A 16158-nucleotide genomic window follows, 5' to 3' on the forward strand; every position below is an offset into this window, starting at 1 on the left:
AACTGATACCTTAAATGAGGTACATTCAAGATTAAAGATTTATATTTGTTGCAAATTATACTTTACCTGAAAAGCTGTACATTTCAGACACAGCCTCATTTACTGAAGACTTTGACATACAGACCTGTGGCTCAGGTGGCATGTGGGGAAAAGCATTCTGTGTTTCGATTCCAAGATGGTGCTGTAGCTTGTGTGGGGTAAGTAATCACATGTATATTACATTAGATACATAGCTTGTGTGGGGTAAGTAATCACACATATATTACATTTGGTGCATAGCTTGTGTGGGGTAAGTAATCACATGTATATTACATTTGGTACATGGCTTGTGTGGGGTAAGTAATCACACATATATTACATTTGGTACATAGCTTGTGTGGGGTAAGTAATCACAGGTATATTACATTTGGTACATAGCTTGTGTGGGGTAAGTAATCACATGTATATTACATTTTGGTACATAGCATGTGTGGGGTAAGTAATCACACATATATTACATTTGGTACATAGCTTGTGTGGGGTAAGTAATCACAGGTATATTACATTTGGTACATAACTTGTGTGGGGTCAGTAATCACAGGTATATTACATTAGGTACATAGCTTGTGTGGGGTAAGTAATCACATGTATATTACATTTTGGTACATAGTATGTGTGGGGTCAGTAATCACAGGTATATTACATTAGGTACATAGCTTGTGTGGGGTAAGTAATCACATGTATATTACATTAGGTACATAGCTTGTGTGGGGTAAGTAATCACATGTATATTACATTTGGTACATAGCTTGTGTGGGGTAAGTAATCACAGGTATAATACATTTGGTACATAGCTTGTGTGGGGTCAGTAATCACAGGTATATTACATTTGGTACTTGGATGTAAAGTTAAAGTAAACAGGAATATTTTCCATGTAGAAGTTATAAAATTGTACATGCTAAGAACTGTGTGCATTTCTTCAAGGCAGCTAAAGAAATGTTAAAGTAAAGTGAAGAAGGAGATGAAGAAGAAGAAATCTGTCATTTTAATATCAGCAATACAGTTACCTGAAGCTGTTGCATAGCCAGCCTTTCTGGGATGGAAATTATTCTCATCCATACAACGAGAGTTCATCCTTCCATAGGGTGACTTTTTCTAGAAGATTCTTGAATCTACTCTGTGACCTGGCACAAGCCCGGTTATCATCTTTTCTCCTGCTGATGACATTGTATTGGATGGAAAATGTCTGCTCTTTGAAAAACTGCTTTTACTTTACAGCTTACAGTGCCAATTGGGTATTTTTACCAGTAAGTATGTTTACCTTCAGTCCAAGCATTTTTCATAGTTTGATTTAAGTTCTCTTGAGAGTTCCTGACATTTTCATTTACAGTTCTTAGTTTTTCTTAACAGCAATGTCTAACAGACAAAACATTGGTAAGTGTGGTCACAAGAAAGACCCCTGGGATTCGCTCCCCACCAACATGACATGTACCAGTTGTGCAAGCACAGATGGATGACGTTTTCATTTACTCTGGTCATACAAGGTCTGGGACCATGCCTAACACAGACATACATACAAAGGAAGAAGAAAGACATCCTTTTCTTCAAGATTTTCAGTATCTCAGCACCCCAAGCTCATTTCTGGCATTGGGATCAAGCCTCCCAGTAAGGGTAAAGCAATGATTCAATTCCTTACAATCTGTGGAAGTATCTTCATATGAAGCAGCGTTAACAGACTGGTCACTGGCCAATGGTAGATGACTGGGCTCTAGTCTCTGGTTGCTTGCAGATCTTATAGCAGTCATGAGAGTCCCCTTGGTACAAGTAAAGGTATCAGGTTGAGACCTCAGCCTTCTTTCACCACACTACCATCAAAGTCAGCATTCTGGCACCAGTCTAGGGAAGGGGAACAAATTGGCATCCCCCATTTCCTATTATCCTAATAAATGCCTATGGGATGTGGGTCCATTCAATGCAGGGAATTGACTGGTTCTTCCCTTTTAGGCATCCATGCACTTCTGGCCTTTGGTCTCATACTCCAGCCCACAATCCAACTTCATCCTCACAGATTGTGGAAGTTGAACAAAGCTAGGAGGACAGACCCTCTTCTCCAAAATGACCTAGGAAGTATTCTGTTCCTCGTGTAGAATCAGATACCATGGACATCCTCATGATCTGTGTGAGGAGCTACTTGACAAGGTTACCCTTAACTCCAGCCAAAGAACACATCTTCACTGGAGCAAATGCAGGAAGATGATGTACTATCAGTCCTCTTGGACTCGTATAAGATTGACTCAGAACAGGCTTAGGAGGTGCCTCCTCTCATATCTTCTCTTTCCTCCTCCCAGACATCATCCCAGGTGGTGGAGGAGGAAGAGATTATGTCTTTCAACAGGGCAGTTAATAAAGTTTTTCATCTCCTTCTCTGAATTTGCATTCCATGACTTAAGGCTTAGAGGACACAAAAAGTTTCTTCAGTTTGGAGAAACTCTCCTGGTTTGCCTCCCACAAAGATCTCTTTTTTCTCCCCCATTCAGGTTTAGTTAAGGAGCTTCTCAAGGATGTGTAAGAGCCAAGAGTTTGCTAGGCAACAGGAGGTGATCTGTCTCCCCATCAATGTTGAAACCTCTTGTATCTACTTCTGTCTATGAGGTTAACTTTCCTGCCTGGCTGTGTAGATCTCCCACTTGTCTACAGACATAATATCTCACTTTACAATGCCTAAATGGAATCTCTCATGTGTCTTATGTTTTTTAACATGATGCCCACAACCCAAACCTTTTGGTGAAGCTTCTGTCAAGAATCTAAGATGGTTTTCCTGCTCTCCTTGGCGTCTACAAGATTTCAGAACAAGTTTCATGCCCTATCCACAGAACTTAATGGCTCTCTGCAGTTCAGTGTGCAAAATATGACTCAGTTTCTCTTGTTTTATCAAAACAACATCTCAGCCTTTCTGTGTTGGGGATGATCAAGACTTTTATGCCTTGATAGGGCTTTATATTTCTATTTGGCAGTCTCTAATGGAATGGGAGAAGAAAAGGTAGGAAGCATCCTTCCCTCTTTAATTTCACATAATATTTCAGATTCCACTGTTTCAAGATGGATTCATTACCATCAAGAGAACATATCAGTCCTTTACTGAGAGGGAGCTTTCGTTAATGAAAACTAAAGCCCCTGTGGTTCATGCCATTGCTACATGATGCCATTGCTACATTGTGCCATTGCTACATCATACCATTGCTACATCATGCCATTGCTACATCATAGGCCTATCTAACTCATTTTTATTTGGAGAATGTTAAGAACGCTGCATCTTTCACACTACATTCTCATCTTTTTTTACCTTTGTTCCTTGGTACATCGAAGCATTTTTTTCTTAGTACCCATTGTCATAGTACAGAAAGTGTCTCAAGTGAATAACAGCTAAATGTAGTGGACACTCCTACTGTAAGGGTCAGTATTTTCCTAGCTTTCTTTTTCAGTTTTTGGGGGCAATATCAATCTCCAATCAAGCTGACCAATTAAGGTATGCAATATCAACAGGTAACCATAGTGCTGAAATTAAAATATTATTAAAATGTATTTTTTGTGTGTGCGGGGAACTTAATTTAATGATGCAGTACTGACCTATTACTACTGTCAGATTACCTTCTTCCATCCTGTACCGATGTCCCATCAATGGTCTTCATCCCTAAAAGAGATGATGACTAGTGGGCTTGTTGGGTAGGCTATAAGAATCTTCTAGAAAGTCACCCCTATGGGAGGATGAATTCTCATCATATGATTGAGGGTATTTTCCATCCTGGGAAGGTTAGCCATACAATATCAACATGTAATCATTGTATCAATAACATTTGTTTTGTTTACCAAAAAGTCTACATTTTGATGTGAAGTTTTAACTTCCATCTTATTCTTGCACTGAAATGATGTTTGCTTTTGCAATTGTTTACACCATTGCTCATGGCTTCTGCTAGAATATATTTCCAGAGGGTGAGTTTGACCACCTGTATTTTTGTCAAAGGGTCAGAGAGGGAACACTGCGGGTCAGAGAGGAACAGTCTCAGATCAGATATACTGGATAAAAAGTCAATAAAAGCTTTTGGATATAAAATATTATTATTTAATACATCAACAAATTGACAGTTCAATATTATTTTTGTTGTTTATTAATTGATCCAGAAAGGAATTTTTTTATTCTAGATTTTTTACTCATTTATCTTGAATATACACCCTTCATTTACTGCTTTTTTTAAAATTTCATTACCCCATCCCCATTTTGTATCTTTTTGGGGATGATTGTTTTAATTTAATGCTAGATTGTGCATTTGTTGATGTTTTGTTCTTTGGTCACTTGTATCAGCAACAAAACCAGAAAAATGCATTATACTGGTTGTTGTCAGTGACTTTATACAGAATAATAACTATAATCTGCTGATGAGACAAAATTTCAATCATTAGATTTGTTCTTTTTCTTGGATATGGCTTCTGAAACTTTGATTGCATTTTGGTCATTTTTTAAGATCGTTAGTGCCAAGAGAGCATAGTCAATGACTTTTGCTGCAGTTCGCTTAAATGTATCTGCTACAACTCAGTACACAAGTTTCTTTGCCTTTTCTGAGACAAGATAAATTTTGAATTAAAATTTTCATGACATTCATTATGAATCCACATAACACCTTCCCTTCACAGGTGATTTATTAATGGCAGAACTAATCAGTGCTTATTTTATTTTTACTTCAGCCATTGAAAACAGACTTTTTTAAGACCATGTTGAATGCCAAATGTGTATTAATTCCACACATATGCGTTACCAGAGAGCTAATTTATTGCACTTTACACCTGATTAGGATTGCAGTTCTTCACAGATGTGGCATCTTGGGGAAGATAAGGTTCAGCTGACCATTAACAACAATAAAAAATGCAGATTTAAATAGTGCTCAGAATAAAATAGTCATCACAGTGAAATTTTAGTTGACCTGGGTGATTGAATGGCATGACACTGCATCCATCCATCAAGATTTGCTTGTTGTGCCACTCTGGGAGGCCATGTTTCTGAATCAGGTTTGATCAAACTTGGAATGTGGACTTACATCAAGCTCTCAGAAAGAATTAGACAATGAGCAAGATTCCCATGTATTAATGAGGTGTATTAATGAGGTGGTCTTGTTTCTGATTGGCTGAGTTTGGTATCATTTTGGAGACCATGTTTCTGATCAAAGTTTGATCAAGTCTGAAATATGTTCTCATACCATCAAATAATCTGAAAGTTTGATCAGATTTGAAATCTATTCCCATATCATCAAGTGCGTTGAGAAGCTTGATAATGAATGAGATTGATTATTGTGCATATAATTATGACACAATTTTACAGTTAATTGTCAGAACATGTTAACACTCTGGATGCCAAATTTCAAATCTAATTTTGATCAAACTTGACATATAGGCTTATACAATCAAGGTCTTGCATGAGTTTGACAATGAGCAAGATCCGCACATACTAATGCATCTGACTGACTGATCCCTTCTGAGACAATTTTTTCAATCCAGTTTGGATTAAACTTGGTAAATAGGCTCAAATCATCATGATTTTAAATTGAAACAATTATGGACAAAATCCACATATAATAATGCAGGACTCACATCTGATTAGTTGAGCTTCTGACCACATGAGAGATGGTGTTTCTGACTTGTATTTAAATAAAACTTAAAGAGGCTTATATTGTCAAGATTATGATATGTCTTATTGTGATCAAGCTCTATGCATATTTATGTATGGATTTATGCATCTGATTGACTGAGTTTTATTATGATCAAGTTCTTGGCATATTTATATATTGGTCTATGCATCCGATTGACTGATGTTTTTACCACTATAGGGATTTTATCAAACTCCATTGAGTGTGATAATTAGCCAGAGCCAGCTACTCAAGTTGGTAAAAAAACTTGTATTGTCATTGTTTTAAGTAGGTTGTATAATAAGTGAGATTTGTGTAAATTAAATAGATTGTTTTGCATCTGATGGGCAAGTTTAATTATGGGCAGAAACTATGCATATTAATTATGCATTTATCTTTAAAAATGTTTGCCAGACATGATATAAAGTTTGGGAGATTGTTTACACAGGGTCATGTTAACTTGCTTAGTGAAATTGCCCACTGTTATGTTGTATTAGCCAGGTGAACTATATTGGGCGACATGTTTCTAGAGGGTCAGTTTGACTGAAAAGTGCTTTTTATGGCATCAGCATTGGACAAATAGAAACTCTAATGATTTATGACTTAATATATATCCATTTGGTGCCCAATTTAGGAAAATATGTCATCTTTGAATGATACACCTCCAATTTTAGCCCTTCCAGTCATAAAACCATAAGAGATGCAGTATGAAAGCATTATTTATGTGAAGTTGATATAATTGTATAACTTGCCATGAATTACTGTTGTATCAACAGAAACAATTGCCATGGTCAGATTGGGAGGGGAAACCAGGAGGAGGCAGTTGTGCCCTATTTCCTTGAGGCTTTCAGTGATGTCATTGTGCATATAGCAGCTGGTGCAAACCATACCCTGGCTGTCACTGGTAAATATAATTGGTAGTTTACATCAAATAGTCTCATCAATAGGAAATCTCCTTTGGATATTTACTTCATATAGTCTCATCAATAGGAGATCTCATTTGGATATTTACTTCATATAGTCTCATCAATAGGAGATCTCATTTGGATATTTACTTTATATAATCTCATCAATAGGAGATCTCATTTGGATATTTACTTCATATAGTCTCATCAACAAAAGATCTCATTTGGAAGTTTTGTTTATCTCATCAATAGAAGGTCTCATTTGCATGTGAATTTCTTGTTAATTTTATGAACAGTTCTCTTCTTGTTTGAATATTCTTTTACATTTTATGAGTAAACTCCAAGCAGAACAGTGAAATTATTCAACCAGAAGTTAATGATCAAGTGAGCAACATTGTATGGTACTAATTATTACAATGTAAATAGGCATTGTATGGTACTAATTATTACAATGTAAATAGGCAGTGGTGTGATTTCAGTGGCATCCAGGCTATTTGGTTTTGATGTGTTGACACACAGAATATGACACATTTCAAATAACAAAAATATAGATGGGTATCAATCATAATTATTTATGACATTATATGATAAATGATTAACTGCACTGACTTCAACTGAATAACTATCTTCATATTCTCAGACTTTGAATTGTATTTACATTGCCATTGGAAATTAACAATTCTGGTTAAATTATTTAAATAGAAAAATTAGGTTAAGAAGTCAAGGGAGAAAACAAAAAGAGACAGGAATATCTCCATAATATCAAGGCAGGAAGATAATGATGCCAGCTTACCCACACAATATTATTATAAAATACAATGTCACACACAGTCCGCATTTGTTTATCTTATTGCCTTGTTATGAACAATGCTAAAGTAACACTTTATTAATGGAAAAAGTGAATCGAAAACAATTATATAAATAAATAAAATAAAACCCTTTATCCAACAGTCGATTTATCTTACAGTTTTATATTTGGCAGTTATCTAGACTAGACTGTAGTTTGATATTGACTTAAAAGATGGTAACATACATTTTAATATATGATGTCTCCATGCAGATTGTGGTGAAGTGTTTGCTTGGGGGTATGGAAAGGCATGTGGCAACAGAACCCAGGATGTTTTGTTTCCACAGCAGCAGAGTACACACAGGAAAAATGTGGTGTCTGTAGCAGGGGGCAGTAACCACAGCATGGCCCTGACAGGTGGGTGCAAAGTCCTGCAGAAGTGAATAATGTGGTCTCTACATGTATCAGAGGGTGATTTTACCACAGCATTGATTTCCCAGACAGACACATGCAAACATTTGAAGTTAATGTGAAAGTATATAGCAGCGATTTTACTTGACTGGCTACTTGACAATACAATCAAAAGTGACATGATTATAATTTTAAAAGATAAAGTCCATATTGCATTTTATTCGTTAAATATTGTTTGCAGGAGGCATTGTTTTTCTCAGCTTTTCAAAGAATAAGGATTGCATATTTAGTCACCCTAGAATAGGTGTCAGCATCCCTGCCCCAAGTTGACATACCTGTCCCTAGTTGGCATCCCTGTCCCAAGCTGGCATCCTAGTCCAAAGCTGACATACCAGTAGTATCCCTGTCCCAAGCTGGCATCCCTGTTCCAAGCTGGCATCCCAGTCCAAAGTTGACATCCCAGTCCAAAGTTAGTATTCCTGTTCCAAGTTGGTTAAAGGTTTGGGGAAAGTTGTTATTTATGTGTATATATCTTTCATTTGTCATTCTGGGTATGTTGTCTCTGTTTGGCATATTGATATCAATTTATCATTCTGGGTGGTGGTCTTTGGTAGGAATATTGTTAATTGTAGGTATATCAGTGTTTTACACCAGAATATATCACATTTAGACTTTGTGTAGGCTTTTAGGGTCTTAAAATATTTGCAATGGAACTAGTTTTAGGTTCATGCTCTAGGGCATTAGTTCTTGTTTATATATTATATGACCTTTTCTTTTCATCTTATTACAAAGTTGTGTACATGTACTTTCTTGTTAACAGTGATTGCAGGGAATAATTTTGTTGAGGGCATTAGAGTTATCTAAGGTTCAAAAACTAGGATGTAGTTTTGGAGTAAGTTTCTACCTACTTAGCTATTTGTCTTTGAGATTTTTAATCTCTTCGCCATGGAACTTTATACAGAGAAGTATTTCGTATGAAATTTGTTTTTCTTGACCAACTTTTCTTGCTTCAATGATTTGTATACATCAGCCATTTTAGTGGAGTATATCTATCCTATGACCCAGTCTGTCCATCTGTCATGTAATATTTTTATCCTATGACCCTGTCTGTCCATATCATGTAAATATTTATCCTATGACCCAGTCTGTCCATCTGCCACATAATATTTTTAGCCTATGACCCTGTATGTCCATATCATGTAATATTTATCCTATGACCATGTCTGTCCATCTGTCATGTAATATTTTTATCCTATGACCCTGTCTGTCCCTGTGATGTAATATTTATCCTATGACCCAGTCTGTCCATCTGCCATGTAATATTTTTATCCTATGACGCTGTCTGTCCATGTCATGTAATATTTATCTTATGACCATGTCTGTCAATATGTCATGTAATATTTATCCCATGACCCAGTCTGTCCATCTGTCATGTAATATTTATCCCATGACCCAGTCTGTCCATCCATTATGTAATATTTTTGTTCTGCACAATAACTTTAGCTTGCACTTGTGGTTAAAAAAACATCAATTTCAGCATTAAAAGATGAAAGGTGAAGGTCACTGAGTAAAACAAGAAAAATGGTTTCTGTACAATGATTTGAGTTCTCCACCATCTACAGTTACCAAATTATGTGAATAGCTTGGTTGTTTGAATTCCACAATTCCTTTTTTGTTTCTTAAAGGAAACTTCAATAATTAATTTTCTCTAAGATCAATTGTTGTTTTTAATACATAGCTGGAACAAAGATGGAGAATTTAAAATGATAAATAATTATACATTATCTTTGTTTTTCTTTTATTAGCTAATGGCAGTGTGTACACATGGGGCTATGGTCCAGATGGTCAGTTAGGTCATGGAGAGAAAATTCTGTTCTTATCAAAGCCACGACGTATATGTGATGGCCGACTGTTTGGTTGTACAGTTAAGGTTGCATGTGGGGAGGCCTACAGCTCAGCAATCAATGGTATTGAAATCACTAGTTCATTGCTTGTCAATATTTCTAGCGGATAATATGAAATATTTCCAGAGAATAATATAAAATATTCTAGAATATAATATGAAATATCCAAAGTATAATAAAAATATCCAAAGTATAATATGAAATATTCCCAAGTATAATATGAAATATTCCAAAGTATAATATAAAATATCCAAATTATAATATACAATACTTTTGGCTTACTATGAAGTTTACTGTGTATACTCTCAGAATTTGTTGAGTCCAACTGCAAACAACATCATCCCTGATCTTCTGTTGCATAATGTGCTGGCAGATCAGGGTCTATATGTTTATTCTAATGATTACTAATGTGCTGGCAGATCAGGGTCTATATTTAATGATTACTAATTTGCTGGCAGATCAGTGTATATATGTTTATTCCAATGATTACTAATGTGCTGGCAGATCAGGGTATATATGGTTATTCTAATGATTACTAATGTGCTGACAGATCAGGGTCTATATCTTTATTCTAATGATTACTAATGTGCTGGCAGATCAGGGTCTATATGTTTATTCTAATGATTACTAATGTGCTGGCAGATCAGGGTCTATATGTTTATTCCAATGATTACTAATGTGCTGGCAGATCAGGGTCTATATGTTTATTCTAATGATTACTAATGTGCTGGCAGATCAGGGTCTATATGTTTATTCCAATGATTACTAATGTGCTGGCAGATCAGGGTCTATATGTTTATTCCAATGATTACTAATGTGCTGGCAGATCAGGGTCTATATGTTTATTCCAGTGATTACTAATGTGCTGGCAGATCAGGGTCTATATGTTTATTCCAATGATTACTAATGTGCTGGCAGATCAGGGTCTGTATGTTTATTCTAATGATTACTCCTAATAAAATGTGTAGATTGTGCAGTTTACAGTTGGACTCAGCTTATAAGTGATTATAGACCATATATTATCATTGATGCAATTCAGGCCAAAACATGTTACATAAATAAAATAAAAATGCATGATTGCCTGAGATATAAACAGACTTGTTCACAAACTTGTTTATAGAATAGTTTACAAACTTGCAGGGCCATAGAGAGTGATCAAGAGCCCTGGGGTAAGAAACACATGGGCCTCTCCTAGTTCTTATTCAGACAAAATTTTTCTTTTTTCATAAATTAAAAAGTGTTGTTCGGCCCAGGCCCCCTATGGATATATCCACAGTTTTTCCCCCCTCTTGTCGGCCCTGCAATCTTTTATATAGACTTCTTTACAAATGTGTTTACAGATGTGTTTACAGACTTGTTTACCAACTTGTCTTCAGACTTGTTTACAATCGTGTTTATAAGATTTGTTTACAGACATGCTTACAAAATTATTTACAGACTTGTTTACAGACTTATTTACAGTCTTGTTACAAAACTTGTTTACAAAGTTGTTTACAGACTTGTTTAAAATTTTGTTTGCAGACTTGCTGACAACTTGTTTACACACTTGTTTGCAAACTTGCTTACAGACATATTTATATACTTGTTAACAAACTTGTTTACAAACATACCTTCAGTGATACACCTCTCCCTCGATAACTCGCTCACATTGGGGTCCAAAACCATAGACCACACTATAAGTGAGGGTGCAAGTTACTGAGGGACTTAAAAAAGATCCGCTAGACATCTATAGAACCACGGGGTTGGGGAGGACTGGGCTGTTTAATGACTGAATCCTCATTTTACAATCATGTCAAGAATAATTGTCAATAAAGTGTTTTTTCTGATGAAGTTGTTCATTATTCTGTATAAATTATATTTATTTTTAAAATGTCCAACATCTGAAAGATTGATAACATGATCTGAAAGATTGATAACATGATTCCAGCTGGTTTCAACAACCAACATGGTGTGCAAACACATTTGTGTATTATGTCATGGCTTTTTGTTTTGTTGATTAGTCTGGTTCCAGGAGAGTTATGATAGTATTTTCCAACAAAAGGATCTTCCAGACAGGAAACCAGACTAACTGTTGATACACTACCAAACAAGATTCCTTTTTATTGAAAAAATTGCAACATTTTGTGAGACCATCATCTACGTCAAAATTCAATTTTTTAATTGTTCATTTAGTAAGCTGTTGATGCAGTGATTTCATTGCAAGTAACATTGAAACTTCTTATCATCCTTGAGGATATCTCTTGGTGCAGACTTGTTTTCCCCACAATTTTCTGTAACTGTGAAACAAAACTCTTTATTTTATGAAGTACCCACTTTGCTTGGTTGCCTTGCTATCTTTAATCACTTAGGATTGAGTAGGTTAATTTAAGGTAGTTAAATTATATTACATACACAATAACATTTATAACGGTGTTCAATTGATTGACTGAAATGAGTTACCCGACATACGACCAGGGCCGGTGGTTCTTAAGCATGTAGGATTTGTATGCCTTTTAACTTTTTTGTTAATTCCACCTCATTTGATTCAAAAGTACTTAATTAATGTGATACTAGAAAAGGAGGCCCACTTTTTATTTAGTGCAACAATACAACAAATGCTTCTGCTAGTCAGATATCAAAACACAGTTGGCACTTAATTTGATTCTCTGAGAAACGCTCGTAGACAGAGCTGTTATGGTAGACTGACACGTTTTACATTAAATTGCAAGAGGACACATTGCTCTTATGATGATTACACTTAATAAGAACTAGAAGATAGAACTGCAAGACAAATTTCAGTTAATAAAAATAAATATTTAATTGGTATATATTTATTAAAGTACTGCCTCCACTAGGCATAAGTGGCATTTTCATTGATCAAAATTTCATTGAATATCGTTAATTACACTGTAATAAGAAAGAAATTGTAACAAAATTTTATGACTTCTTTTTAAAGTTGATATTTCATAATGTTGATTAAAATTTCCAGGTCCTATCTACCATTTTTGACGATAAAACAAGCGATATTTCATAATTTCCATTACCAATTTTGATTGCAATTTTCTTCAAGTTCAACAAATAGGGCTCAGTATTTTTGGATTTTAAAATGGGATCCACACCTGACCCCACATTATAAGTGGGTTTGTGAGTTATCTGGGCACGAGTTATCGAGGGAGTGGTGTATAATGTGAATTTATTTGTTTTTATGGGTAGAGGTTTTCGTGGTTTTGCAAAGAATCATGTTGATGTTTAGATTCATGGGTTGGTGTTGATTTCCTATTGGTTCAGCATGAAGATCATTGTTAGTTGAGTGTTTTAATTCATGGTTTGTAGCAACCAAGAAATCCATTGGAACCATGTGAACAATAAGAAATTTACAGTACATAATTGGAACTACAAGAATAATAAGGAATTGACATAATTCATTTGATTTGTGTAGAATTTTGTGCTAAACAGGGAAAGCAGGCTTTGTAATCATTTGGACTGTATGCACCACTTTGTAGAAGATGGAATTTGCAAAATCTGAGTTATAAATTGATATTCAAGCAAGGAAAAAGACCAACAATGGCTGGTAAAAATAAAGATTTCTAATGAAGGTTATTCATTGCAATTAGTCTTAAAATGAATTGGAAAAAAAATAAAGCACTGCTGTTGGGGCTCTATCTTAAAAGGCAATTTCTTGGATCTGTTCCTGTTCCACATTGCTAATGGTTGCTGGACTTACACCAGAATTAAGAATGGCTGCTGGTTTTATTGTGTTTAAGGTGTCAGACCATCACATAGAGTCCCTGGTTGTTGTCTGAGCCTATTTGCTGTTTTATGTTCCATATTCTTCAAGAGAAAGTTATTGGTGTTGTCTCACTAAAACTAGATGTAAGTTAGTACAAACACTGGACTTAAGTGAATGTACATATATTATTAACATTAATATTAATATTATTATTACTCTATGATTATTAACATTAATATTAATATTATTATTACTCTATGATCTATCAAACTGCTGTTGTGAACATATTTACACTTCTTTTGAAATCACTTGTCATTAAAGACTTGTCAGAAACCTTGTCCTAAAAATTATATAAATTTTTTGTTATCAGCATGGCAGCTGTGTTGTATCATACATTCCTTAATAGCTTAGCTATACTTATTTTTCCTTGACAGAAAATGGTGACTTGTTTATGTGGGGTAAGAACAGCCATGTCATAGTTCCTTCCAAACCCACATCATACAAGTTTTACAAGCCATATTGTATCAATCAGGGCAGAAGGAGAATATCAGTGTCACACATCTTCTGTGGATCCTGGCATGCAGCTGCTTTCAGTGGAACTCCAGGTAAATGGCACCTTTCTTGATCTTACCCCCCCACGTGTACATTTTCATATTAACTGGAGCATGTAATCTGCTGGTAAAGAAATAAACATCATATATCTTTCTCAACTTGACTTTTCCAAAAATAGGAGGATTTTGTGCAGTCATTCTGGCGTTGATGCCATTATTAGTATCCCTTGGGTTCTAGTTTTATTTACAAGCTGCCATAATAACTGTCATGCTTTGAATCATTATGCTTTGCTGTCCAATGTGCCACTGAGCACATATAAGTTAAGTGTTTGTTCATATTTTTAAATGAGACAATTAAAACTAAATATAAGAATCCAGATGGATTACTACATGGTTTTGTGTGCCACAGAGGACTCAAAATGTGGAGTATTTCTGTGAAGATGATCAATTTTCCTGGTTATTGATAGACAATTTCTTTAATTTTAAACGATGATCAAGTTTCCTGGTTATTGATAGACAATTTCTTTAATTTTAAAAGATGATCAAGTTTCCTGGTTATTGATAGACAATTTCTTTAATTTTAAAAGATGCACAAGAAGCAGTGGTAATGTATCTACATTTTGTACTGCATATATTGTATTACAGGGAAATATATTAATATCCTTATTTCTGATCAGCAAGATATTTTATTGTGGGGAAGTATATCAATATCCTTGTGTCTGATCAGCAAGATATTCTATTGTGGGGAAGTGTATCAATATCCTTGTGTCTGATCAGCAAGATATTCTGTTGTGGGAAATATATCAACATCCTTGTGTCTGATCAGCAAGATATTTTATTGTGGGGAAGTATATCAATATCCTTGTGTCTGATCAGCAAGATATTTTATTGTAGGGAAGTATGTCAATATCCTTATGTCTGATCAGCAAGATATTCTATTGTGAGGAAATATATCAATATCCTTTGTCTGATCAGCAAGATATTCTATTGTGGGGAAGTATATCAATATCCTTATGTCTGATCAGCAAGATATTTTATTGTAGGGAAGTATGTCAATATCCTTATGCTGATCAGCAAGATATTTTATTGTAGGGAAGTATATCAATATCCTTGTGTCTGATCAGCAAAATATTTTATTGTGGGGAAGTATGTCAATATCCTTATGTCTGATCAGCAAGATATTCTATTGTGAGGAAATATATCAATATCCTTTGTCTGATCAGCAAGATATTCTATTGTGGGGAAGTATATCAATATCCTTTGTCTGATCAGCAAGATATTCTATTGTAGGGAAATACATCAATATCCTTGTGTCTGATCAGCAAGATATTTTATTGTGGGGAAGTATATCAATATCCTTATGTCTGATCAGCAAGATATTTTATTGTAGGGAAATATATCAATATCCTTGTATCTGATCAGCAAGATATTTTATTGTGGGGAAGTATATCAATATCCTTATGTCTCATGAGAATGATGCTCAGTAATGAACTTTAATAGTTTGCATACAGTTTTCCTTGTGCAGATCTTGTGTAAGTTATTGCTCATTTTTGCCTCACCAGTCTTTGCAATACAAAGACATTGGTATTAGACATTTCAAGATCAGATCACATGGGGTGGGTAGGAATTATCAATAATGACAATGATTGATTTTCTTATTTAATATTTCACACATCCTAAATCTATACATATTAAACCATATCTACTTTTTTAATGAAAAACTAGTTAGCATTGTCCTTTAGTATGCTTGTACCCTTTCTCTTGATTTATCTTGTAAGTTTCTTCTCCTTGTATCAGCACACCTTGTGAAGAGTGGGGAGGAGTCTGGCGAGTCTTCATTAGAGGATGAAGAGGAATTAAATGATGAAAATCCAGGAGAAGATGAGGTTTTCCTAAAGTGCAATCAGAACAGTGTGAATGGAGAACAACACAATAGAAATGGAGTAAGTAAGGAACAATTGGAGAAATTATTTCCTCTTGAGTGTGGAAATTCTTAACATGGTACATTGAATCAGCATTATTTTTTGGGCATCCTTTATAAGGAAATGTTCAAGCTGTTAAAACACAGAGACTATGGCAGTGTAAAAAGGAATGTCTAGTACATTCTTTATTAAACACAGGCATACCAAGGCCAATAGGAATGACTAGCACATTCTATAGATAGCACTGAGTCATACTAAAGTCAATAGGAATAAGTACATTCCATAGAAAACATAGAGTCATACCAAGGCCAATAG

General features: G+C 35.0%; 1 protein-coding gene across 3 annotated transcripts in view; it reads left to right on the forward strand.

Moving 5' to 3' along the window:
* The window catches only part of LOC149771287 (uncharacterized), a 181814-nt gene that overhangs the window by 141916 nt on the left and 23740 nt on the right, over positions 1-16158 (forward strand). For all 3 annotated transcript variants that reach the window (XM_089948667.1, XM_089948668.1, XM_089948669.1), the window contains 6 exons: positions 88-197; positions 6431-6558; positions 7620-7763; positions 9563-9724; positions 13805-13975; positions 15719-15864. In XM_089948667.1, the coding sequence (XP_089804793.1) occupies positions 88-197; positions 6431-6558; positions 7620-7763; positions 9563-9724; positions 13805-13975; positions 15719-15864 (861 nt within the window). The remainder of the gene's footprint in view (positions 1-87; positions 198-6430; positions 6559-7619; positions 7764-9562; positions 9725-13804; positions 13976-15718; positions 15865-16158) is intronic.

This window comes from Sinohyriopsis cumingii, unplaced genomic scaffold, assembly GCF_028554795.1.
Source record: "Sinohyriopsis cumingii isolate HCF-2022 unplaced genomic scaffold, ASM2855479v2 utg001994l, whole genome shotgun sequence".
Classification (NCBI taxonomy): domain Eukaryota; kingdom Metazoa; phylum Mollusca; class Bivalvia; order Unionida; family Unionidae; genus Sinohyriopsis; species Sinohyriopsis cumingii.